This window comes from Capricornis sumatraensis, chromosome 14, assembly GCF_032405125.1.
Source record: "Capricornis sumatraensis isolate serow.1 chromosome 14, serow.2, whole genome shotgun sequence".
NCBI classification, from domain to species: Eukaryota; Metazoa; Chordata; class Mammalia; order Artiodactyla; family Bovidae; genus Capricornis; species Capricornis sumatraensis.
The window spans coordinates 10875025-10902199 of record NC_091082.1 but is presented as its reverse complement, the minus strand read 5'-3'; the positions used below and the strand labels follow the sequence as shown (position 1 = coordinate 10902199).

Here is a 27175-nt window from a genome sequence, read left to right as displayed (position 1 = left end):
GTGTGGTGGGGTGAGTGTGTTGGGGGGTAAGCGTGGCTGGGTCAGGCTCTGTCCTGGTGATGCCGAGGCTGAAGGGCAGCTGGCGGTCCGTCGTCTGTCAAGCACTCCCCTGTGCCCGGCCGTGTTCTCGGTGCTTCCCTTTGGCGTCACGTCTCATCCTCACCGCTCTCCTGAAGTCAGCACTGTGAGCCCCGTTTTAGGGGCGAGTATAGATGGGACGCCTGATTGCCAGCAGTCACGCAGCAGAGCAGCGGAGTGAACGGAAGGGCTAGGAGGTCAGGCGCAGCAGCTGAAGCTCTAACACACTAGACCGGGGCGAAGGCGACGGGAGGGCAGAGGAGGGTGGGCCGCAGAGGCTGGGGAAACGGGGGGCGGCCATTTTCCCGCCTGGGCCTGGGCCGCCCTGACTCTCACCACTACCCTCTCGACGGCGGCAGGACTGTTCCTACTTCAACTCCAACGCCGTTCCCCTCAAGCTCTCCTTCCAAAACGTGGACCCGCTGGGCGAGAACATCCGTGTCATCTTCAAGGTGAGGACCCCTCTCGAGCCTGGTGGGGTGTAGGCAGTAGAGAGGAGAGGAGGGAGTCCACGGGGCAGAAACAGCCTCAGGGCCCCTCTCGTCCTGCTAATTGCACTCATGCTGCCGCTGTAGTGCATGAAAGACTGTTGGCTGAAAAGGAAACAGATCGACTGTGTGTGGGCCCAGAGGAAACCAGGAGCAGTGTTGGAATGTACAGGGAGGCAGCTGACCGCCTGTGTCAGAAGTGTTTTCTAGAAGGCCAGCAACGAAGCGGATAAGGTGCTAACCTGCTTGTCCCTGGGGTCTTCAGGCTGACTGACTGTGACAGGCATGCTGAGCGGGAGATTCATGTATCAGGTGCAGGTTGGACTTAGATGAATCTTGAGGTTCCTCTCACTGGGCCGTCCCTGATTCTGAGGAATAAATATAGGCTCAGAGCATACAGTCCGGGGGGGAGTGAAAGGCATGAGCGTGGCTTAGTCACATACATGTGCTGTATGTAAGCTCCACCAAGGTGTGAACACTTGACTTGGATGGTTAGGAGGGCAGCGTGAAGGAGGGGACCCAGACTTGGCTTCAGATGGGGGTGTGGGGTTGGGGAAAGGCCACAGCAGTGCAGGGATAAAGGGTGGCTGTTGGCCCCTCTCTGGTGTCTGACCTGGTGGGAGCTGGGTGAGCAGGTCCAGGGCTGAGGCGGAGAGCCGGGCAGCGCCGGCCACGGTTGCCCTCCCAGAGGGAGCTGGGGCCTGGTGCGAGCTGGGGGAGGGGAGCGAGGTGCTCTGGTCACCGTCTTCCTTCCTCCAGTGCGGGGACGACCTTCGCCAGGACATGCTGACCCTGCAGATGATACGCATCATGAGCAAGATCTGGGTCCAGGAGGGCCTGGACATGCGCATGGTCATCTTCCGCTGCTTCTCCACCGGCCGGGGGAGAGGTCAGTCAGGGCCGGGCGGGCTGACGGCTGGGCCGCTGCCGTGAGGGCGTCCTTGCTGCATGCCCTTCTGCCGTTCCCTAACAGGAGCTCCGTGCTTCTCCAGGAAAATGGAAGGGCAGGGTTATGCCGTTAACTCTGTGCTTCTCCAGGAAAATGGAAGGGCAGGGTTATTCCGTTAGAACCTGTGGAACAGCATAAAAATGAAGGCAGGGAGAGAGACTCATGAACTAAAGCAGACTTGGAGGCATGGCAACCATGTACACTGTGTAGACTTTGGATTCTGATCCTAACACACCCAACTGTGGAAAGATATTTTCTGAGACAGTTGTGGGAAATCTGTGTATAGGTTGGGCTAGATCAGATCAGATGAAAGAATGACTGCTAAATTTTTAGAGTTAATGCCATAATTATGTCCTTGTTAGTCATACTTGGAATACGTATGAGTGAAATGACATGTATGGGATTTACTTAAAAATACTCCAGATGGGATTGAGGCAGGAGGAGGCTGGAGGAGAGAAGAGGGAAGCAGGGCTGGGTAATTGAAATAGATGAAACAGAATTAGCAAAGTGTTGATAATTTTTGAAACTGGGTGATGGTGATGTGTGAGTTCATGAGACCTTTCTTTACTCTTACATGTATTTGGAAATCCCATGATAAAAATTAAAACAGTAAAAGATGATGGCTGTGAGCTGGGGACACCAGAGTCACAGTGTGGAATATGAAAGCAGGGGCGTATCTTTCCCCTTAGTGTGTATATATTTTAATTGAGCTATAACTGCTGCACAGTACTGTGCCGCATGTATGCACATCCCCCTGCCTCAGTCTTGCCTCCCCCGGCCCCTCATTCCGCCTTCTAGGTCGGCACAGGGCGCTGAGCTGAGCTCCTTGTGCTATCCAGCAGCTCCCACCGGCTCTCTGCTCTACGCAGAGCGGTGTGCATGTCTGTCCCAGTCCCCAGGTCGTCCCCTGCTGCCTCCATTCTCTGTGTCTGTGTGTGTTTCTGCCCTGCAAACAGGCTCATCTGTGCCGTTTTTCTAGATTCCACAAATACGCCTTATTATAGTGTCTATTTTTCTCTTTCTGAGCTACTTCATTCTGTACGGCAGGCTCTAGGTCCATCTACTTCTCTACAAATGACCCAATTTCGTTCCTTTTTATGGGTGAGCAGAGCTTTCCGTTGTGTATCCGTACCACATCTTCTTTACCCATTCATCTGTTAATGGACATGTAGGTTGTGTCCATGTCCTGATTATTGTAAATAGTGCTACGATGAACACTGGGATACACGTGTCTTCTTGAATTAAGATTTTCTCAGGTCATATGCCCAGTAGTGGGTTTGCTGGGTCGTATGGAACCTCCATACTGTTTTCCATAGTGGTGTGTCCATTGACCTTCCCACCCACAGTGTAGGAGGATTCCCTTTTTTATACACTCTCCAGCCTTGATTGATTGTAGATTTTTTAATCTTTGACCAGTGTGAGATGAGACCTCATCCTAGTTTTGATCCACAATTCTCTAATGACTAGTGACACTGAGCATCTTTTCATGTACCTCTAGGCCATCTCTATGTCTTCTTTGGAGAAATACCTATTGAGGTCTTCTGCCCATTTTTTGATGGGGTTGTTTGTCTTTTTGATACTGAGCTGTATGAGCCATTGGAATATTTTGGAGATAAATCCCTTGTCAGTTGCTTTGTCTGCAAATATTTTCTCCCATTCTGAGGGTTGTCTTTTCATCTTTTATGGCTTTCTTTGCAGTGCAAAAACTTTTAAGTTTAGTTAGAGCCCATTTATTTCTTTCTGTGTTTAGTTTCATGACTCTAGGAAGTGGGTCAAAAAAGATCTTGCTGTGATTTATGTCAAAGAGTGTTCTTCCTGTGTTTTTCTCTAAGCATTTTGTCCAGTCTTACATTGAGGTCTTTAGTTCATTTTGAGTTTATTTTTGTGTATGGTCTTCAGTGTTCTGATTTCATTCTTTAACATGTAACTGTCTAGTTTTCCCAGTGCCAATTATTGAAAGAAACTGTCTTGTCACCATCGTATATTCTTGCCTTCTTTGTCATAGATTAGGTGACCGTAGGTGTGTGGGTTTAATCTCTGGGCTTTCTTTTCCGATCCATTGATCCACATTTCTGTTTTTGTTCCTGTGCCATACTGTCCTAATTATTGTAGCTTAGTCTGAAGTCAGGGAACCTGATTCCCCCAGCTCCATTTTTCCTTCTCAAGATGGCTTTGGCTGTTTGGGGTCTTTTGTGTATCCATACAAATTGTAAAACGTTTTGTTCTAATTCTGTGAAAAATGCTGTTGGTAATTTGATAGTGATAGCATTGATTCTGTAGATTGCTTTCGGGTAGTAAAGTCATTTTCACAATGTTGATTCTTCTAATCCAAGAACAGGGTGTATCTCTCCGTCTATTTCTTACAGTTTCATCAGTATCTTACAGTTTTCTCAGTACAGGTGTTTTGCCTCCTTGAGTAGGTTTGAAGGTACAGTTGAAGGTGCAGCCGCTCAGTCGTGTCCGACTCTTTGCCACCCCGTGGACTGTAGCCTGCCAGGCTCCTCCGTCCAGGGGATTCTCCAGGCAAGAGTACTGCAGTGATAGATGGGATTATTTCCTCAAATTCTCTTTCTGACCTTTTGTTGTTGGTGTTTAGGAAAGCAGGATCTTTCTGTGCATTACTTCTGTGGCCTGCAGGTTTACCAGATCCATTGATGAGCTCTAGAAGTTTTCTGGTGGCATCTTTAGAATTTTCTATGGACAGTATCATGTCGTTTGCAAACAGTGACAGTTTAACTTCTTGTTTTCCAATTTGGATTCCTTTTGTTTCTTTTTCTGCTCTGATTGCCATGGCTAGGACTTCCAAAACTGTGTTGCAAGTGTGGGCAACAATAGCGGCAAGAGTGGACACCTTGTCTTATTCCTGATCTTGGGAAATGCTTTCCGTTTTTCGCCATTGAGAATGATGTTTGCTGTGGGCTTGTCATATATGGCCTTTATTATGTTGAGGTAGGTTCTCTCTATGCCCACTTTCTGGAGAGTTTTCATCATAAATCAGTGTTGAATTTTGTCAAAAGCTTTTCCTGCATCTATTAAGATGATCATATGGTTTTTCTTCTTTGTTAATATAGTGTAACACATTGGTTGGTTTACATATATTGAAGAATCCTTGCATCCCTGAGATAAAAATCCCACTTGATCATGGCATGTGATCCTTTTAACATGTTGTTGGATTCTGTTTGCTAGCATTTTGTTGAGTATTTTTGCATCAGTGTTCATCATTGATTCTGGCTGGTAATTTTCTTTTTTGTGATATCTCTGTCTGATTTTGGTATCAGAGTGATGACGGCCTTATAGAATGAGCTTGGTAGCGTTCTTTTCTCTACAGTTCTTTGGAAGAGTTTGAGAAGGATGGGTGTTAGCTCTTCTCTAAATGTTTGATAGAATTCGCCTGTGAAGCCATCTGGTCATGGGCTTTTGTTAAAAGATTTTAAATTGCAGTTTCAGTTTCATTACTTGTGATGGCTCTGTTTGTATTTTCTATTTCTTCCTCATTCAGTCTTGGAAGGTTGTACTTTTCTAAGAATTTGTTCATTTCTTCCATGTTGTTCATTTTGTTGGCATATAGTTGCTTGTAGTAGTCACTTATGCCCTGCTGTATTTCTGTGGTGTCAGTTGTAATTTTTCCTTTTTCATTTCTAATTTTCTTGATTTGAATCCTCTCACTGTTTTCCTTGATGAGTCTGGCTAAAGATTTATCCATTTTGCTTGTCTTCTCAAAGACCGAGCCTTTCATTTCATTGATTTGCTATTGTTTTCTTCATTTCTATTTTACCTCTGCCCTGATTTTTATGATTTCCTTCTTTCTACTAACTTTGGGTTTTGTTTGTCCTTTTTCTAGTTGCTTTAGGTATAAGGTTGATCTTTCCCGTTATTATCAAACTTTGTGCAAATGTCCGAGGGCTTAATTTATAGGGACACATCCAGCAAAGCCCCTGTAGTCCTCTCCTGACAGATGTCTTTTCTCTGCTCTGGAGAGTGACTTGGTGTCTCCGCTCACAGGGATGGTGGAGATGATCCCCAACTCTGAGACCCTGCGCAAGATCCAGGTGGAGCATGGGGTGACCGGTTCCTTTAAGGACCGGCCGCTCGCTGACTGGCTGCAGAAGCACAACCCTGGGGAGGACGCGTATGAGAAGGTAGGACTGGAGAAGGGGTGAGTCTGGGGTGGGGTGCGCGTGGCCTGGTGCCCTGCCGGGTTCCCCCAAGGCCTACGTGTGCACAGTGAAGGCGGCTAAGCTGTGCTGGGAGGGAAGAAACACTCTCGGTGGACTGGTGCCTCCCAGTGAGGGGGTCACATGCCTGATGTCAGCTGCCCGAGCGCATCCTCTGGTATCCAGCTGGGAAGCCTTCCCTGGCTCCTCTGGCAGACTGGGTTCGGAGGAAGGGGCGCCGTGTCAGTCATGGGTCCTGTCCACGTCCTCCTGTGCCTTCGGAGGAGTCCAGTGGTGCTTTGCAGAATAAGAGTTGGAGGAAACTTAAGAGATCATTTTATCTACCTCCTCTTTTTAATTAATGTATTTTTTTAATTGAAGGATAATTGCTTTACAGAATTTTGTTGTTTTCTGCCAAACATCAACATGAAACAGGAATAGGTATACATATGTCCCCTCTCTCTTGAACCTCCCTCCCATCTCCCCATCCCACCCGTCTAGGTTGTTACAGAGCCTCTGTTTGAGTTCCCCGAGTCATACAGCAAATTACCATTGGCTATCTATTTTATCCAACTCCTCTTTTTCTTAGATGTGGATTAAGGTTCATTCAGTTGTTCCCAGTTATGGAGTTGGTCTGTGGTGTGCAGGGTTGAGGGTAGATAATGACACCGAGATGATGGAAAAGGCAATTGACTTTCCTCGGGAGGGGCTTTCCTGGGTGGTAGGGCTCGGTGACCTGCCTGGTTTTGTGGCTGGTCCACAGCCCCACGGCTCTTGCCTCTGGGTTAATCATGTTTAAGGGAGAGAGAGTAAGTCATCATCACCACGCTCGTAAGAGAATGACCTTAAACCAGAACGCGAGTTTATGGGGATCTATATATACTGACTTTCCTTGCCCAGTGCCTTTTATCCCTCAGGGAGAACCTACATGGGCAGCCAAATTATAATCAGAGTGTTGTTGAGTGAACATGTAATTAGATGGCCTTCCAAGGCCGTGAGTGTTTGCGTTCCGCAGGGTTTAATTCCTGGCCTGCTGGGCTCTTTGTGCTCTTCTTGGGCCAGTTCATCATCTGTTACTTTACCCCCCTTGCTGATGACTTCCAGAACCACTCCCTCTTCCCTCTTACTGCCCGATTGCTGGGCCTCTGCTTGTGTTGACCTGTGCGTCAAACTCAAGTCAAAACTGAGCTTTCTGGCCCTCTTTGTCCTCTTGACACCTGGTTTTTGTGAGTTTCCTGAGTGATAAGGCTCTCTGTGTGGTCTCCCAAGACAGCCGTGAGTCCTCTGCTCTCTGTTTTACTTCATTTAGCTATTCGCTGTGCTGGGTCTCCATCGCTGTGCGTGGTTTCTCTTTGCAGGGGCTTCTCTGGCTTCAGAGCCGGGCTCTAGGGCACATGGTCTCAAGCAGCTATAACAGGCGGGCTCTGGAGCGCAGGCTCAGGAGTTGTGGCACTTGGGCTTAGTTGCCCTGTGGCATGTGGAATCTTCCCAGATGAGGCATCAAATCTGTGTCCCCTGCATTGACAGGTGGATTCTTAACCTTAACCATTGGACCGCCAGGGAGGTCTGAGGCATAGATCTTCCTGATGCCTCCACTCTGCTTCACCGAGCCCTGATGATTCTGTTCCCCAGGGGCCTCTTGACTCTGTCTTACTTCTTCTCATGACTTCTTTCAGCCGGTTTCTGTCTGCCCCCTGAACCGCTGGAATGCCTCTCCTCTTCACATTCATTCTCTGCTTGATTTCTGAGGCTTTCAAAATAAAGTGCAAACTGCTAATATCACTCCTTTGCTCTCTGTTCTTCAAGGACTCCTTGTGTCCTAAGAGATGAGCTTATCGTCCACGACATTGCTGCAAAGCCTTCTGTAACCCAGCCCCGCCGACCCCTGTGGTCTCCTCCACTGCGCCTCCCCGTCCATGACACTGCTGCAAAGCCTTCTGTAACCCAGCCCCGCCAACCCCTGTGGTCTCCACTGCGCCTCCCCGTCCATGACACTGCTGCAAAGCCTTCTGTAACCCAGCCCCGCCAACCCCTGTGGTCTCCTCCACTGCACCTCCCCGTCCACGACACTGCTGCAAAGCCTTCTGTAACCCAGCCCCGCCAACCCCTGTGGTCTCCACTGCGCCTCCCCGTCCACGACACTGCTGCAAAGCCTTCTGTAACCCAGCCCTGCCGACCCCTGTGGTCTCCTCCTCTGCGCCTCCCTGTCTTACGGTCACTTATGTTATAGCTTAGGGAGCCACTTCCATTTCCTAGATTCCTTTAGACAGTAGTGTTCCCTTTGCCAGGAAAGCCCTTTCTTCCTTTCCGCATCCCTCCAAACCCACCTCCTCTATGTTGTGAATGTTAAGGTCCTTTACCCTTGGAAAGAAGTAATATTGTTTCCACCCTCCCTCGACTCCATATACTATTTATACTAACATGTATTTTTCAGGTATTAAATAGCCACCATAGACAGGCACTGTACTTGGTGTTGGAATTGTGATTACTCCTTGCCAATGTAATAGTCATAGTAAATGTTATAGAAGTTTGTACAAGAATACACACAGAGAGAAATTCACTCAGCATCTCAGCGTTTAATATCAGTCTTTCAGAGGTGACTCTCAGCTCCTCTAGCCTTCCTACTAGGATGATGCAGATAGTTTCTTATGGCGCCTTCCAGGAGGGAAAAGCTAGAGATACTTGTACCTTGGCCACCTACTCAGCAAACAGAGTACCCCCTTCCTACACATGAAACCCCTTAAATCAGGAGCGCTCTCTTTAGACGTTGAGACTTCCTGCCAGTAAGCAGCTAACACCCTGTGTAATCAGGTGAGGAGACTTTAGTCATTTACTCTGTGATATAGTATAGGCATACAGCTGCTTCGTAAGTCGAAACAGGATACATTTCAGGTAGCCAGAATACCTGTGACAGGAAGACAGGAAGGTAGAGATGGTCAAGACTGAGAGTTGATGGGTTATTCAGCGGTTTCTTCTCAGTCACGTATTTCCCTATCATAGAAGTCATCTTTTTTTTTTTTTTCAGGATGAACATTCTGTAAGTTCTTCACGAACTTTCTATTCTTAACTTCCTAGGGATTAGTCATCTGGTTCAATTTAACAAGTAGCTGGGAGATTTCTGTATTTTGAAATAGGCCTGTGGAGCAGCCGAGAGGCTGCTGGGAGATAGGATCCCTGGGCCCTGGGGAAAGGGAGAGTACTAAACTCTGAATGAGTGTTGGTGCCTGTAGGGGATCAGCAGGGAGGAGTCAGTGCAGGCTGGGAGGGTCTGGGAACTCAGGAAGGTCCCTGAAGCCTGGATAGAAATTTGCAGAGGGAGGTGGCGAGGGCATGTTCTATAGCTGGGAAACTTTCTCTCATGCCCAGTTTCCTGCTTGGCTCTGACAGCTGTAGCCTCTGCTCAGGTCTTTCTTGAGGTCTTAGGAATTCTCTGAACCTCCCAAAGAGGATTTGGAGGATGGAAGGTGTCCATTCACGATTTCCATACATTTTTATTGGAAAGCCAGATAAGGGGGCAGATATTAACCAGATAAAATAAGGTAGATCTAACCCCTTACTCCTCCCCCTCCTGCTTTAAACTCAGAAATAGCTCTAACACATTTTACCAACTAAAGATGTCTGATTTTCAAGTGTAAAACACCCTCTAGAAGGGTTCAAACTCCCTCAGCTCTTCCTTGGAGTGAGGCGAATTTAAGTAGATTAGCATTTATTGGTTACCAAGAACACCAGAAATGGGAGCTTTACTGGGGATGGGGATGCACACAGAAGAATTCTGAGCAGGGTCAGGAGGGGACCTTTGAGTCTGCTGCCCCGGTGCTATGCTTGAGTTAAGGTCACCACAACGAGGTGGGAAAGTTGTAAACATCAAGCCTGCCTGATTCTGGGCTGGTCAAGCCTAGGCTCCTGAATCAGTCCATTGTCCTTCCAGCCAGTTTCCCGAGGAGAAAGAAAGGTGCAGGAAGTGTCATGTATTGCAGATAACAGATACATTGCGGATAGTGGATATATGCGTATAAGCCTCCCGTCTGCTTTTTGCCCCATAAGATACAGGACAAGCTTCCGTGTGCCTCAGGGTGTATGTCAGTGTGTGATGGAGGCTGAGCAGGCAGATGTGAGAGCCCCTGGGCTCCTGGGAGAGGGTCAGGGCGGGCTTGGGTCAGCCTGGTTTTGCCCCTGGGGCCCCTGTGCACCGGCTTTACGTCCTGCCGTCTGCGTGCCCTCCTCTCAGGCTGTAGAGAACTTCATCTACTCCTGTGCCGGGTGCTGTGTGGCCACCTACGTCCTGGGCATCTGTGACCGACACAACGACAACATCATGCTGAAGACGACCGGCCACATGTTCCACATAGATTTCGGCCGCTTCCTGGGCCATGCCCAGATGTTCGGCAACATCAAGCGGTAAGCAGCCCCCTGAAGCCAGGACGTGCGTGTGGGCCTGGGAGGTCAGCAGAAATGGTTCAAAGCTGGAACGCAAGCCCATGATGGGAAAAGGCCCCCACACCGCAGAGTGTGGCCCCTGGGTTGAGCAGCTCTGGGGAAGAGAGCACTGAGGCCTTGCAGAAGAAGGCAGGGACCAGCCCTCCTCCCTGCCTGCTGAGGGCTGAGCAAGGGGAAACGAGCCCAGACCACAGCCAAAAGAAGTACCAGATACCCGGAGGAACATCACTAGCTCACAGGCAAGGGACCAGTGAACGACGTGTCTGGGCATCTTCTAAGGTTAAAGTGGGAAAAGAAACAGTGTTGGAGGAGCCCGTGGACCCAGTGTCACACAGGTTTCGAGGGATGAGGGGAAGCTCCCCCGACAGCCCACACGGTGAGCCTCCCCTTCGTGCTGATCTTCTGCCTGTGTGTTCCCCTTGGCTCAGGGACCGCGCCCCCTTTGTCTTCACCTCGGACATGGCGTATGTCATCAACGGGGGTGACAAGCCTTCCAGCCGCTTCCATGATTTTGTTGACCTTTGCTGCCAAGCCTACAACCTCATTCGCAAGCACACCCACCTCTTCCTCAACCTTCTGGGCCTGGTGAGGAGCTCCATCCCTTTCTGAAACCCTCCTTCTTATCATCTGACACCATCTTTAAGACTCTCCGTCTTGCTTCCGGAGATCTGCTTCTCTGAGCCCGAGATAAAGGCAGGGCCCAGACCACCTGGGGACAGTGGTGTCTGCTGGTGTCTGACTTCCTGCTCCAGACCCCCCAGCTCCTGTGGCCTGCCAGCCGCTGCCCACCGCATCTCCCTACCACCCTCTAGAAGGGTTAGGGAGCGAAGCTGTAGAAAGTCTTGAACTCCTGGTCGTTACAGACACCCTCTCCTCTTTGCTCTTGTAGATGTTGTCCTGTGGGATCCCTGAACTCTCAGACCTGGAAGACCTCAAGTACGTGTACGATGCCCTGAGGCCTCAGGACACGGAGGCCAATGCCACTACCTACTTCACCAGGTGAGACTGTGCCTACGAAACAGCGCTGCCCATTCTGGTAGGTAATTTCCAGGCCGCTCGATGGGGAGGAGCTGGGCTAGGCTGGGAGAGGCTTTGCTCTGGTGGCAGAGCTGAGAGTTGACAGCATGGGTCAGTTGTCTGACTTGGGTAAATCATTTTACTTCTCTCGGGCTCAGTCTCCCACCTGTACTTGGGTGCTGACCTTTACACAGAGGTATTGCGATCCCCTGCTTGCTTTCTCACCAGGTCACGGTCAAGGACGTTGTCTGTGGGGCCGTGTACAGTAGGGATTTTGTAATAGTTTTTAGCTCTCTCGATCGGGACCTTCCCCCTTGTCAGAACATGGAATTTCATGGTTCCATTTTCCCACATTCGATGTTTTTAGACACATTTATGTATGAAAGCAGGAAAGTGCCTATGTACTAATGTCTACGGTTTTGTCCATTTTATTATGTACCCTTTTGGGAAGTTAGCGAGTTAAATTTTCTCTGGCGCTAATACACTACCTTTCCTTAGGAACTAAAATCTCTGTGTTGGGTTTTGTTTGGTGAGGATCTATTGTCCTGAAGCTTGAAACTCAGTTTGACAATAGTATTTAGACTTTTACGTGGTGACCCCACGGTGGCATCCCACAGTTCCTTCCTACTTTGGGTTAACTGTCTTTGGCCCAGGCAGGCAGTGAGGGGAGATGAGACCCCCAAGGTCCACAGGAATAAACTGTATTCAAATCATTGTGTGCAGTCATGTCCTTATAAGGCTAGCACACAGGGGAAATGATCTGATCTGAGCTGCGTGTTAGCCTCAGGTGTCGGGCGATATTCCTTGAGATACAGCTCTGCCCAGGCAGTGGGGACTTGGGTCTGTGGTTGTAACCCTTTCTTCCCATCCTTCTGCAGGTTGATAGAGTCCAGCCTTGGCAGTGTAGCCACAAAGCTCAATTTTTTTATTCATAACCTGGCTCAGATGAAGTTTTTAGGCTCAGATGATCGGCTGACCCTCTCCTTTGCTCCACGAACACACACTCTCAAGAGCTCAGGCCGCATAAGCGGTGTGTTTCTCTGTCGCCACGAGAAGGTCTTCCACCCCAACAAGGGCTATGTAAGTGTCTGCTCCAGTCTGGCGCTCTCCTGCTCCCCGCCACCGAGTTTGTTGTGGTTCTGTTTCTTGCCTTCCACACTGTGGGTGCTGGAGCTGGCTGAGCACCCTGTGCTGGGGGCAGTTGCAGACCCTTTCCCCTCCCCGGCCCGAGTGGCCTGCCTGCTGTCAGGGAGATGAGTTGGATGGCTATTCCCTCTGAGCCGAGGGTCTTGTGAACTAAGGATTCTTGTGAATCTTTGCTTTCATTTTCCTGCATATGTGTATTATCTTCGTCTCCATTAGAGACATTTTTATCTTCTTCCTTCTGGAACGCGTAACTCTTCCAACACACACACACACACAGACACACACACACACACACACACACACACACACACACCCTCTGTCCCCTCACCTGCCCTCTTCATTGGTTTGGCAGGGTGTGTTCACTAAGATTTGGGCTTTGCAGATTTACGTGGTAAAGGTGATGCGAGAGAATGCTCACGAGGCCACTTACATCCAGCGGACGTTTGAGGAGTTCCAGGAGTTACACAATAAGCTGCGGCTGCTCTTCCCTTCTTCCCTCTTGCCCAGGTAACTGCTCCGCCTGCTCTCTGCACTGAGGGGGTAGCGGGAAGGGCAGCTGGGGGCTGGACAGCACAGCCCTTGGGAGTTAAGACCTGCGTCCTTGGTTTTCTTAACTGGCAATGTGCGATGACAAGCGCTCCCCCTGCTGGCCGTGCGCTTCTGAGGCTCTCAAGTGGTCTTCCTCCTGCCTCAAAAACAAGCCTCGGTGCACCTGCCAGGGCAGCAAACTGGGTCTAAAGGCAGGGGATTGATGGCGTCGGAAGATGTTTTGAAGTGTCTAATCTTCTAAAAAGTATTTTTGAAATATGTAAAGAAAATGTGATGTATATACAAAATGGAATATTACTATACTACATGATTCCACTTGTGTGAAGTACTTAGAGTAGTCACATTCATAGACACAGCCAGTAGAATGGTGGTTGCCAGGGGGAGGGAGCAAACGGGGAGCTGCTTAATGGGCACAGAGCTTCAGTTTCGCAAGAGGAAAAGGCTGGAGAGGGATGGTGATCATGGTGTCACCACAGTGCGAGTGCGTTTAGTTCCGAACTGTACGCTTACAAATGGGTAAGACAGTAGATTTTATGTTAGATGTGTTCTACAGCAATTTTAAGGAGCCGTTTTTCAAATAGAGTTTGAACCATGATCAGCTCCAGAGCTGCCTGAGCACTTCTGGACAGCTGCAGTGCTCTGCTCAGCGCTTTGGGTTTCTCTTCCGGGGTCCGTGGAATTGTCCAGTGGGAGATGCTGCGCGTGCGTCCTCGGCACAGACCTGCGGAGCCGGGCGAGGCATGGAGTCGGGGAGAGGTCCCTGGGGAGGGAGGCCGGAGAGAAATGCGGATCAGATGGCTGAAAATGAAAGTGGAATGGCACTAAAGGCTATTGCTTCCTTTTCTTCACCGTCTTCCCACCGGCCGCCAGCTTCCCCAGTCGCTTCGTGATTGGCCGCTCGCGAGGAGAGGCGGGGGCCGAGCGGCGCCGGGAGGAGCTGAACGGCTACATCTGGCACTTGGTCCACGCGGCCCCGGAGGTGGCCGAGGTGGGTGGCCCTCTGTCCCTGGCCGGCCTGGCGCCGCTGAGAGGTGGGGAGTGTGGACGGAGGCGGGTGGCCATCGCAGAAGGCGCTTGCGTTTCCTGGGTCTGTCCGGGGAGCGGGGAGGAGGGCGGTGGGTCGTGGCACCCCAGCCCCATTGAGCTGCGCGCAGAAACGTGAAACCCAGACACGCAGCCGGGCACACGGAGACACAGATCTGTGTCAGCTGCCGCCATACAGTGCTTGTGCTAAGCAGGAGCCTGAGGAAATGGAAGGTTTCTGAACAAGCTGAGTATGTGTACCACCTGGATATTTCTTTTAAACAAGTGGTGTTACAATTTGGTATTATAATGGTCATAAAGACAGAGAGTCATCAGGAGTCTCATCACCCTAAAAAACCGTCTAACCCCATTTCCATGTTTCCTTCCTATCTGGCCATATATAAATGTGACTTTGACAGTTTTATAGTGGTTTTATTTTTACTGAAGTGTTTGTAGTTAGCATAACTTTAAATATCTATGCTAAGTTAATATACTGACTTGCAATACCAGCTCTTTAACCATTCGCCTCTTGAAAGATATTTAGATAATGCCCCTCCCGACCTTTTCACTATTAATGCTAGAGTGGGTATTGTCACACATTTTTGTTTTCATTTCCCTAATTGCTTAGGAAACATTCTCAAAAGTACGATTTATAGTCCTTATCCAAGGCTGGCTTAAGCTAGGGATCGAGCCTGGGACCAGGCAATGAAAGCTCTGAGTCCTAGCCACTTGCCTGCCAGGGAATGCCAAGAACAGACTGCTTTTGAGTTGATGTGACTACTTTTATTTGCTTTCTTTTTTTCAAAACTTTTTTATACGGGAACTTTCAAACATACAGAAAAATAGAGACATGGTATAATGAATACCTATATATTCATCACCTAAACAGGTATTATTTTTTGCCATGTTTGCTTCATCTGTTTTTTCTGAAATATTTTAAAGTAAGTCAAAGCCATCATGACATTCTACCCCTAACTACTATGCATCTCTAAAAATCAAGGACATAATTTTACATAACTGGACTGTTGTTACACCACCCAACTCTTAGCCCATATTTAGAATTTTCCTGTCGTCTCCAAAATTCTTTAAACAGTTGGTGTTTTTGAGCCATGACCCAAATAAGAACTGCATATTACATTTGGTTATCGCATTTTGTAAGTCTCTTTTAATGTTGAGGAGTTCCTTTTTTCATTGGGCCGTTGTCTTACTGAGGAATGACCCTGTTTTCTGATTCTATTCCAGTGTGATCTGGTGTATACCTTCTTCCACCCCCTGCCCAGGGATGAGAAGACTGCAGGCAGCAGCCTGGCTCCCAAGTCCTCAGGTATGGTGCCGTCTCTGTGACGTTTCTGCCAGCTTCCCTGTTGTGGTTCAGTCACTCAGTCGTGTCCGACTCTGTGACCCCATGGACTGCAGCATGCCAGGCCTCTCTGTCCTTCACCATCTCCCAGAGTTTGCTCAAACTCATGTCCATTGAGTCGATGACACCATCCAACCATCTCATCCTCTGTCTCCCCCTTCTCCTGCCTTCAATCTTTCTCAGAATCAGGGTCTTTTTTTAATGAGTCAGTTCTTTGCATCAGGTGGTCAAAGTATTGGAGCTTCAGCACCAGTCCTTCTGTTACCGAATTCGCAAGCCTGTGTGCCCGATGCACAGTGAGGCCTATGGATATGAAACATTAGAGCCTGGAACAGAGAAAGGTTTTATTACGGATTCATACAAGGAGATGGGTGGCTCATGCCTTAAGGACCTCAATGTTACTGAAAGCTTTCAGCAAGGCTTTCTAAAAGCAAAAGGTGAAGGACGGGTGTGGTTAGTTCTTGCAGACTTCTCGGTGTCAGAGTCTCGTTCTTGAAGTTAGGTCAGTGGTCAGGCAACAACGTTCCTGTGAATCTCTGCTGGACAAATGTTATTCTCTGTCCTGATAAGAAAGGGCAAAGTCCCAAGGCACAACTTTAACCCTCCAAGGTCCCAGTCCTGGCTAAGGGGAGGCATATCTCAGCTGGCAGCTCCTCAGGGCCAGGTTCCCATGTCTTGCCCAGCTGTCATCCCTGAGGGAGCCTGGCATCCAACCCACTGGTCCTCAGTCTCCTCAGGTTGCCCAAACGGGGAGACCAGGTCCCCCAGACTGTGACCAGGCAGACGGCCACTGCTAGAGGGTCACAGAGACAGGGATGGGGGAGAGGGGCACCGCTTCTCAGGGCCAGGGCCAGGGCTAGTGGAGGGGCTGAGTGAGGGCTGCCAGGAGTCATGCGCAGTCTATTCCCTGGGCCCCCCAGCTCACCACTGGCCCGAGGCTGGGTAAGCTGGAGGGCCTCCAGGAGAAGGCCTGGATCTGCCTCTTACTCACGTCCACCTGATGACCACCATACCTCTGACCCTTGACTCAGCCACTTCCCCAGCGCTCCCTCGCTGGCAGTCACCAGTGGGCGGGGCCCGCTGTGGCCCTGGCCAGTAGCTGAGCGGGAAACGGACGCTGCTCGTCGACAGTGGCTGCTTGTGGGCAGGGTCTGCTGAGGGGCCTGAGCGGCTGCTGAGCAGGACCTGCTGCCCAGTAACAGGTGCAGAGAGATGAGGACCAGCAGGGGCTGCCTGCTCAGGGCTGTGCTCACCTTGTTGCTTTTCCAGTGAGTATTCAAAGCTGGTTTCCTTTAGGATGAACTGGTTTACCCCTTTGCTGTCCAAGGGACTTCTCGAGAGCCTTCTCCAGCACCACAGTTCAAAAACATCAATTCTTTGAAACTCAGTCTTCTTTATGGTCCAACTCTCACATCAGTCATGACTACTGGAAAAGCCATAGCTTTGACTACATGGACCTTTGTTGGCAAAGTAATATCTCTGTTTTTTAATACGCTGTCTAGATTAGTCATAGATTTTCTTCCAAGGAGCAAACATCTTTTAATTTTACGGCTGCAGTCACTGTCCACAGAGATTTTGCAGCCCAAGAAAATAAAATCTGTCACTATTTCCAACTGTTTTCCCATTCTATTTTCCATGAAAGTGATGGGACCAGATGCCATGTTCTTAGTTTTTTGAATGTTGAGTTTTAAGCCAGCCTTTTCACACTCCTCTTTGACCTTCATCAAAAGGCTCTTTAGTTCCTCTTCGCTTTCTGCCATAAGGGTGGTATCAACTGCATATCTGAGGTTATTGATATTTCTCTCAGCAGTCTTGATGCCAGCTTGAGCTTCATCTAGCCCGGTATTTCTTATGATGTACTCTGTATAAGTTAATAAGCAGGGTGACAGTGTACAGCCTTGCTGTTGTACTCCTTTCCCAATTTTGAACCAGGCCATTGTTCCCTGTCTGGTTCTAACTATTGCATCTTGACCTGCATTTAAATTTCTCAGGAGGCAGGTAAGGTCTGATATTCCCATCTCTTTAAGAATTTTCCACAGTTTGTGGTGATCTACATAGTTAAAGGCTTTAGCATAGTCAATGAAGCAGATGTTTTTCTGGAATTCCCTTGCTTTTTCTATGATCTAATGGATGTTGGCAATTTTATCTCTGGTTCCTCTGCCTTTTCTGAACCCAGCTTGTACATGTGGAAGTGAAATAAATGCAGTTGTGTGGTAATTTGAATATTCTTTGGCATTGTCCTTCTTTGGGATTGGAATGACAACTGACCATTTCCAGTCCTGTGGCCACTGCTGAGTTTTCCAAATTTGCTGGCATGCTGAGTGCAGCACTTTAACAGCATCATCTTTTAAGATTTTAAATAGCTCAACTGGAATTCCGTCACCTCCACCAACTTTGTTCACAGTAATGCTTCCTAAGGCCCACTTGACTTCTCATTCCAGAATGTCTGGCTGTAGGTGAGTGATCACACCAGCATGGTTATCCGGTTCATTGAGACCTTTTTGTACAGTTCTTCTGTGTATTCTTCCTCCCTCTTCTTAATATCTTCTGCTTCTGTTAGGTCCATGCTGTTTCTGTCCTTTATTGTGCTCCTCTTTACATGAAATATTCCCTTGGTATTTAATTTTCTTGACGAGATCTCTAGTGTTTCCCATTCTGATTCTGTTGTTCTTTTCTATTTCTCTGCATTGTTTACTGAAGAAGGCTTTCTTATCTCTCCTTGCTCTTCTTTGGAACTCTGCATTCAGTTGTATCCATTCCTTTTCTCCTTTGCCTTTCTCTTCTCTTCTTCGCTCAGCTATTTTGTAAGACCTCCTTTGACAACCATTTTGCTTTTTGGGCTTCTTTTTCTTGGGGGTTGTTTTGATCACCGCCTCCTGTACAGTGTTACGCACCTCTGTCCATAGTTCTTAGGGCACTCTGTCTGTTAGATCTAGTCCCTTGAATCTATCTGTCACTTCTACTGTATAATCATAAGGGATTTGATTTAGGTCATACCTGAATGGCCTAGTGGTTTTCCCTACTTTCTTCAGTTTAAGAACCAATTTAACTTCTCTGAACCTTCCGAAAGGTAATTTTTCCTGCCCCCATTTCTTCCCAGGTCTCTCTCCTTGACTCATCTCTGTTCCTTGGCTCACTGGCTAAAGAATCTGTGGGGTCCACAGCTCCATGGGCAGATTTCTCAGGGACTGGATCTACTTACAGACTGAAATTGGATAGACTCACCCCAACCCAAGTCATGCTTGCAGACAGCAACCCAAGTCATGCTCATAGATGCCACGTGGCCGATCCCTGATGGGACATCAGGAATCTGACATGGAGATGGGGCAGGGGGTCAGAAGAAAACAGAGCCATCTACCTGGCACCCGATGGGGCAGGGCTGGCCCCCTGACCTTTCTGTCCTTTGCCCCTACAGAAGGCACATGGGCCCGGCCAGTCGGGAAGGTTGGCGGAGAGGTGAAACTGTCCATCTCCTACAAAAACAATAAACTCTTCATCATGGTGATGCACATCCGGGGCTTGGTAAGTGCCTGCTGCTGCTGCTGCTAAGTCGCCTCAGTCGTGTCCGACTCTGTGCGACCCCAGAGACGGCAGCCCACCAGGCTCCTCCGTCCCTGGGATTCTCCAGGCATACACAGTCCTTATTGGGATCTTTATCTTCTGGCACTTTTCTGACTGATGAGACCTGTTTTGTTACCCCCCTCTCATGAGAGTAATCACAAAAGTTTCTAGATGAATCCCCAGTGAGCCTGCTCCCATGCTAGGCCTGTGGTATGACCAAGCAATGTTGGACAGAGCTTCTTACTACCTGTGGCCTTTGGCAAGTAGCCCGGTTACTCTTAGCCTCATTAAAATGAGATAATGTTAGCATCTGCCACGTAGGGTTGTTATAGGGGTTAAATGAGATAATGCATGTAGAGTACTTAGCATAGTGCCTGGTATTATTATTATGGTGATTATTATAAGAGAGAGACCCAGGGGGCCTATTTCCTGGTTATAGAGGTAAGGCAGCCATATGACATCCTTCAGGCATAATCAAGGGAGTATATAATTACTAAATTTTTGATATGTTTCTGAGAACCTTATGAGTGGAAGGGGAAGGGAACTCATAGAATACCTACGGAGTCCTGGACTTCTGCAGGGTGGGGCACTGCTGTGTGGCAGGAGGTCCATGAGGTCTGGAATCAGAGGTGATAGGGGTTCACTCTCACAGCATCACTCATTCATTGTAGTCAACAAATCTTCATCAGTCCCTTACTGCGTGCCAGGCACTGATACGTTAGCTCTGGACAGGAGGGCAACAAAATAAAGTCTCTGCCTTCAGCGAGCTCACAATATAGTAGGCAGAGGGAAACAGTTAAGTAAAATACACGGCAAGTCAGATAGTGGTAAGCACTTTGGTAAGAAATAAAGCAGACGAGGAATACCGGGGTAGAAGGAGGGCATCAGCAGTTTCTCAGAGCGGCCAGGGAAACCCTCACTGATGAGGAGGTGCGGGAGGGGCCATGTGTGTCGGGCCCTGCAGGGGGTCCCAGTGTGACTGAAAGTACTGGAGCAGGGGGAGAATAGTGGATGCTGAGGTCGGAGGGGGCCGACCAGGGCGGTGGTCCTGCGCTCAGGAGCGTGGCTTTTCCTTGAGTGAGATGGGAGCCACTGGAGGGTTTGAGCAGAGGCATGCCAAGATCTGACTGAAGTTTTAAAGCATCAGCCTGTGTGAGTCACTAATTGGCTGACCTTGAACAAGCAACTTCATCTCTCGGACTCATTTCTCTGCTTATCTCTCACTAGGGGTTTCCTGGGTCAAATGACAAAGTAGACAGACATTGGGTGAAGATATCTGGGGATATTATGGTTCATTTGGAACAGACCAAGTTCTGGTGTGCCCTGAGCATTCATATGCAGAGTATAGACTGGTGTCATGGGTGATCTGATGTTTTAGGATGACATCTAATGTTACCGTGGTAGGTGTTTCTGGCAGAATGCAGTAGGCTGGCTGGGAAACGTGAGTGATTGTGCATTGCAAGAAGCTGGGTGTGGGAGAAGAGAGACTGGATCAGGGGGTGGTCACAGGAATAGTGATACAGAGGCAGACGGACGGTTTGGTTTCTCATTCCCTTTGTAGCAGCTGCTCCAGGATGGGAATGATCCCGACCCCTATGTCAAGATTTACCTCCTTCCTGACCCTCAGAAAACCACTAAGAAGAAAACCAAAGTGGCCCGGAAAACCTGCAACCCCACCTACAATGAGATGGTATGTGGGGAAGGTGATGGGCGGGGCTGGAGTTGGTAAACAAACAGTGCCTGGTTTTGTAAATAAAGCCGTGTAGGGCCATGGCCATTCCTGTTCATTTAAGTCTTGCCTCTGGCTGCTTTCACGTTGTTCCAGTGGGGTGAGTATCTGTGACATAGACCAAACTGTATGGCCTGCAGAGCCTAATGTATTCCCTATTTGGCCCTTTATGTTAAAATGTTTGCTGATACTTAGGGTAGGGATTCCACAGTTGGGCGTGGTCTGTGGGGAGGAGGAGCCTGCTGGCCCTTTGCTGATAATGAACTGTGGCCCCGATGCTGAGCCTTCATTTGCTGGAACCCTGAGCTGAGAATAGGGTTCTTCGAAGGTCCCCTTGGGTACTGTATGCCTTCTGTATTCCCTTGGACTTTGGTTGGGGAAGTAAAGTGGTCTTACGCTCAGCCAGATCAAACCACCACAAACTACCTTTCTTTTTTAACCAGAACATTTTTTCTTTGTTAGGTTCACTTGTTCCCCCCCAGCATTTGTTTGTTTATTTGGCTGTGCCAGTTCTTAGTTGTGGCACACAGGATTTTCGATCTTCATTGAGGCATGTGAGATCTTTTAGTTGTGGCAGTAGAATCTAGTTCCCTGACCAGTGATCGAACCCAGGCCCCCTGCCCTGGGCGCATGGAATCTTAGCCACTGGTCCACCTGGCAAGTCCCTGAACCACAGCAGACAAGCACCTCCCCCTTCCGTGTTCCCTCTCTCACTGCCTCCCTCTCTTCCCAATTTGGCGTCTGCAGCTGGTGTATGATGGAATCCCCAAGGGCGACCTGCGGCAGCGGGAGCTGCAGCTGAGTGTGCTGAGTGAGCAAGGGTTCTGGGAGAATGTGCTCCTTGGAGAGGTGCACATCCGCCTGCGAGAGCTGGACCTGGCCCAGGAGAAGACTGGCTGGTTTGCACTGGGATCTCGAAGTCCTGAGACCTTATGAACACAGCGGAGCCCCGGCCTGGGACCCCAGGCTCACGGCAGAGCCAGGGAGAGGACTCGTCCCTTCCTCGGGTAGGGGCATGGCCCTCAGTGGGCCTCCCTGCCATCCTGGCCTCCAGGGTGGGAGGCAGGGAGAGTAAAGATGCTGTCTGCTGTCCCCTCCTCTGAAGACTGCATTTGAGTTGGTTGTGATGAGCAGCCCTGTGGAGGCTGTGAGGTTGCAGCAAAGTTTTAAGTTTACCTTGTGTCAAGGGAGCAATGCCTGGTTTGAGGTGTGTGAGGTGTGCTGTAGAAGTAGCATTTAGCGGGAGGGTGGGTGGGTATCTTTATTTTTATTTTTAAAAAATGAAATAGTAATGTTGTCCTGACTGGACAGGAAGCCTTATGAGAAGGGACTTACATGTGCCCTAGAAGGCAAAAGAGGAAGACTATTTGGACTTTTCTTGATTAAGGTTCTTATTGGACTTGCCCCTAGGTTTTTGTTTGTTTTGTGTTTCTATCTATAGGAATTATTTGGGGAGGGGCCCAGTGGGCCCTTGGGGAGCACCCTCCCTCCCTGAAGCAGGTCAGGAGGGGCAGGGAGGGCTGGGTGTGCTTGACTGAGGCCTGCATGCTGGGCCTGTCTGATTTTGCCTCCAAAGGAGAGCAGTGTGATGCCTGTGTGTGTAAGGAAGGGCCTTCCGGATGGGGTTCTGCAGAGGACCTGTGTTCAGGGACCCGGGCTCGTCTGGGGGGAGTTTTTCCTCTGGTCTGGCCCTATTCTGCTAGGACATGCCTTGAACACTGTCTTCTGCCCCTCCGTCAGCCTTTCTGGGGACCGTGCTGTCCCTGTGAATACGCTGGGGTGATCCCCCACAGGCCTGTCCCTTCAGCTTCCTCCGGTGGGATGGCCTGCGGCCGGGTTTGGCCGCGGGCGTCCTGGCCCTGGGGAGGGTTCCGGGCTGCACGCGCCAGCAGGGCCGCCTGTGGCCTGGCCTCATCACCTGCCACTCCCTTGTCACTGCTTCTCCCCCAAACTCCACTTCTGTCATGTTTTCTAATAAGAATTTCTTTCATTCTGTGGGGCCATAAACCTGTTATTCCGGAGCCAAAGGGATGCCCTGACTGAAGAAAAGGGGTGCGGGTGGGGGATCCCATCAAAACTGGGTTTTTTCCTGTGATTTTCTTTGGTTGTGTGGAGGCTGGATTGAGCTGAGCTGGGAGGGAGGGACTGGGTCTCTGAACTCTTATCACTCTTCATTCCCTACCAAATGATTTGAAATTCACTCGTGCGCTTTACTCCAAAGGGTTGTCTTCCTTGAAAAAAGAAGGAGCGACTTTGAATTTGATATTAACTTCTTAAATTGGTGGCTGTGTCCAGTGATTTGGGAATGGAGTTAAATGGGGATACTCTTTGGACTGTCCTCCCCAGCTCCAACAAGGATCAGAAATTTCCCCTTTTGTTAACTCATTCCATAACTGGAGAAAGAAGCGCCATTGATTAAAGCCACAGAGCAGTAAGGAGGTTATAAACTTTTAAAGTAAAAATGCCAAGAATATAGCTGGCTGCTGTGAGCAGGAGTTGGGAGAGTGGGGAGCAGAGGTGGAACTTCTCCAGGTGAATGGACCAGAGATGTGTTACTGGCTTTTTGCCTGTAGCTCATTTGACTTTGACCCTCGATGCCCCCGATTTAAAGAGATCTGTGTACTGTACCCACTTCCCAGATGTCCTTGTATCTCCTACTTTCTCTGGAATTGTATTTTCTAATAAATTGATGTTTAGAAAAACAAAACTATCATTTTCAAGATTTGTTTATGTTTAAATGTTTAGGTTAAAACGTCTGACATATGAGATGAAGATGATAATGTTAGTAATGGTTCCATAAATGATAACTTTTATATGCATGTGTCAGCTGAATCTTTCCTTACAACAACTTGATCAGGTGAGTAGTATTATCTCCCAGTTTACAGACAAGAGATAATTAAGTAATTTGCCTAAGGGCATAGCCACTCGGCCTTGGCTCTAGAATTTGAACCCAGGTTTGACTCCAGACCTGTGCTACTTTTTCTAGGCAGTGTTTAATACAATCGTTTAAGTTATTAAACACTCAATAGTTTTGTAGTGTTTTAATATACATGTCATTTTTCATTACAGCTGTGCTGGAAAGTAGGCTCATTTGTTAACTGTCAACATTTACTGGGCTCACCAGTCATTGCTACCTGGGGGCGTGCCTCCACCACAAAGAATACAGTCCTTGGAGCTGTGCACTGGGCCCTCTCTGATTTAGTCACTAAGTCGTGTCTGACTTTTGCGACCCCGTAGACTGTAGCCTGCCAGGCTCCTCTATCCATGGGATTCTCCAGGCAAGAGTACTGGAGTGGGTTGCCATTTCCCTCTCTACCAGGTAGCAAAGATTGCAAAGATAAATGAAGATGGTTCTCTGCATTTAAGAAGTTTACTGCCTAGTGATAGTTAACCCAGCCTGTTTCATAAGAGAGGAAACAACCTTTGAGATGCCACACAACGATTATATTGTTAGAGCCGAGCCATCACCCAGAATTGAACCCACATGAAAGCTGGAGGTGATGTGACCCTTGTTGCAAGCAGTTTACTCAGAAGTTTTCAAAAGTCTCCAGTGTGGAGTCATATTTCATGCTGGGAAATTTTGTGGGGCTTCCAAGGGACCTTTAGTAGTAACAGTAGTAAGTGATAACCTACCTTCTGTGTTTCTAAGTGGCTTTGAGATGTCACTGCAGTTCTAGGCAAGTCCCAATAGACTTTTTAAAAGTTAGAACTCGAGTCTGGCAAGAGTCTTAGTTAAGGAAATTTCTTGGCCAAATGGGGTAGAAATCTGAACCACCCAGAGGGAGTGGGAATGAGGACTAGGAAGTGTGCGGGGAGGGGTGCCCAGGGAGAAGAGAAACAGAAGCCCAGGAGACTGGATTTTCTGAGTTCAAACAGAGGTGGTAAAAATGATGTAAGCGGACTTGTTAGGGTTTGAGGGGGTAAAGGTTAGATTAGACTTGAAAGTTCAAAAGTGAGGCAGCATTTTAAGTTGGGAGGTAATTCTGGTGTCTGGGATTTGTCTGATACGTCTATTCACAACACTGATGGCCTTCTCTGGGTCAAGTGGGTACCAAGCACAATGGCTACTAAGATAACAAGGATGTGGATCCTGTCCTCAAGGAACTCAGAGTCCAGCTATGGAGGCAGACATGGAAACGTGGTTAGAATGCTGTGTCCCGGACAAGGTGCAAAAGGTGAGGGATTGGGCAGGCAGAATGGGCGTCACCGGGAGATATTTGAATTGAGTCTTAAAGTCCATCAGAGCTCTGGATTTCATTCCCAGTGTGATGGAGATGCCATTACAAGGTTTTGAGAAAGGGATTATAGCACTGTACGTAGTCAAAGATCACTCTGGTTGCTGTTTGGAGCAAGAATGGAAGCAGTAGTCTAGGAGGGGAGTGACATTACGATGGGGATGGTGCAAAGTAGTTCAAGTCTGGATATATTTTGAAGGTAGAACTGATAGGGGGCTTCCCTGGTGGCTCAGCAGAGAAGAATCTGCCTGCTGATGCAGGAGATGCGGGTTTGGGTCGGGAAGATCCCCTGGAGAAGGACTTGGCAACCCACTCCAGTATTCTTGTCTGGAGAATCCCATGGACAGAGGGACCTGGCGGGTTACAGTCCATAGGGTCATGAAGACTCAGACATGACTGAAGCGACTTAGCACCTAAGTTTAGGGGCTTGGCAACTGGGTGAAAAGGACTGTAGGGGCATTATGGGATGGGGGAGATGGGCTTGGCGGATCTCAAGAGTTTTATTTTGCTCATGGTAAGTCTGAGATGTCCACACATCCAAGTGGAGAAGTAGGATGATGGAATCTGAAGCCCAAGGGAAGGGTCAGTCTGGAGTTTAGAAGTGGAAGTTGGCATTTAGTCCTGTGGAACTGGATGAGATCACTTAGATTAGAGAGGCTTAAAAACAAACAAAGCAACAGGTGACTGAGCTCTGATGCAGCCAACATTTAGAGGAAGAGGAAGAGTCCCTGGAATTGTGGGGACACGGAGGTAATGATGTCATGGAAGTCTGAAGAAAAGGGCTACTGTAACGAGGGACACAGACTGGGTGGCTTAAACAGCAGAAACTGATCTCAGTTCTGGAGGGCAGAAGTCCAAGATCAAGGTATAGGGTTGGTTCTTTCTGAGAGTTGAGAAAGATAATCTGGTCTACGCCTTTTCCTAGCATCTGGTGGTTTGCTGGTAACCTTTTGCATTCCTGGGCTTGTAGGTACCTCACCCTAGTCTCTGCTTTCAGTTTCACACGGTGTTCTCCCCGTATGTGTACACACATGTCTGTATCCAGGTTTCCCCATTACATAAGGACATAGTCATGTTGGATTTGGGCACACCCTCCTGACCTCATCTTAACATACAAGGACGATATTTCTAAATAAGGTCACATCCGTAGGTCCTAGGGGATTAAGACTTCAGCATCCTCTAGGGGTGCACACATCAACCCACAAGTAAGAGAACTGGATTTGGCAAGATGTTCTTGGTGATCTTGATAAAATCTGGGTGGTTTTTTGCTGCACTGGCTTCGTTGTGGCCAGTGCCCTTCTCTTGTGGTGCCTGGGCTCACTAGTTGAGATGGGTATGGGCTTCGTTACCCCATGGTATATGGGATCTTAATGTGTGTCCCCTGCACTGGAAGGAAGATTCTTAACCACTGGATCACCAGGAATGTCCCAGTAAGAGCTGTTTGAATGAGTGTTTGGGATGAAACCCACATTGCAGTAGCCTGAAGACAGAATAAGTGCAGAGAAAGTGGAGGCTGTGAGAGCAGACACCTCTTGAGAAACTTTTGCTGCAGTGGTGTGGAAACTTGGAGATGCAAGTATCTAGGGAGAAGTTATTTGCTGCTTAAGATAGGCAGTATTAACCCATGTTAATGTGAGTGTTCACCTAGTTTAAGAAAAACAATTACATGTTACAGGAAAGAGGAGATAAAGGAGGCCAGATTTCCTCAAGTGGACATGAAGGGATAGGATCCAAGAGGCTTCTTCGCTTATAATGGGATCAAAAGCAGAGTGTGTGGGTCCAGACGCAGGTAGATCGGTGGATTTGGTGGTGAAGACATGAAGTTGTTTATGTCCAGTTGTATGTGTCTTCTCAGTGAAGTATAAGGTGTGTCCATAAGCTGAGAAGAATGTGTATGGGAATGCTGGAAATTTGAATCAACATTGTGGAACAGTCTCAGCGTAGGCGATGCAAAGCTGCTAAGGACCTATCTAAGGGGACTTCTCTGGCGGCACAGTAGTGCAGATCCTGTACCGCTTCAGTGGGGGTGGGTTCAGTCCCTGGTTGGGAAACTAGAATCCTGCATGCCTTGGCCAAAAAATAAAATAAAAACGAACTAGGTAAGAGTGCCTGGCGTAGATGAAATTTGTCATCACAAATAGGAAGTGAGTCACTCAGCACGTTTGAGTGCTCTTCTCAAGCTCGGCAAGACTATAGGCTCAGAATAAGTGGATAGTTGGGTTCCACTAGGGTTGAAATTTTGCCAGAGAAGAATTCTGGCATAGGAGAAGAACATGAGAATGAAGGGTATTTGCATGGGGGTAGTTTTCACACTGGGTCATGAGATTCTGGATTGGGTAAGGAGGGTGATGAGTCACAAAAACGTGGTAACTGTGATGGTTTGGAGGTTTGGCGAGGGCAGTGATACCAGCTGAACAGGGGTCTCAAGGCAGTGAGCTGGAAAGATAGG

At 48.6% G+C, this 27175-nt stretch overlaps 1 protein-coding gene across 2 annotated transcripts in view; it reads left to right on the top strand.

The window, feature by feature from the left end:
• The window catches only part of PIK3C2B (phosphatidylinositol-4-phosphate 3-kinase catalytic subunit type 2 beta), a 51360-nt gene extending 29677 nt beyond the window's left edge, over positions 1–21683 (top strand). For both annotated transcript variants that reach the window (XM_068985887.1, XM_068985886.1), the window contains 13 exons: positions 438–530; positions 1326–1455; positions 5518–5654; positions 9898–10067; positions 10535–10691; positions 10996–11105; positions 12002–12203; positions 12652–12776; positions 13689–13806; positions 15084–15165; positions 18617–18723; positions 20324–20452; positions 21239–21683. In XM_068985887.1, the coding sequence (XP_068841988.1) occupies positions 438–530; positions 1326–1455; positions 5518–5654; positions 9898–10067; positions 10535–10691; positions 10996–11105; positions 12002–12203; positions 12652–12776; positions 13689–13806; positions 15084–15165; positions 18617–18723; positions 20324–20452; positions 21239–21427 (1749 nt within the window). In that variant the 3' untranslated portion in view covers positions 21428–21683. The remainder of the gene's footprint in view (positions 1–437; positions 531–1325; positions 1456–5517; positions 5655–9897; positions 10068–10534; positions 10692–10995; positions 11106–12001; positions 12204–12651; positions 12777–13688; positions 13807–15083; positions 15166–18616; positions 18724–20323; positions 20453–21238) is intronic.
• Positions 21684–27175: the final 5492 nt, after the last annotated feature.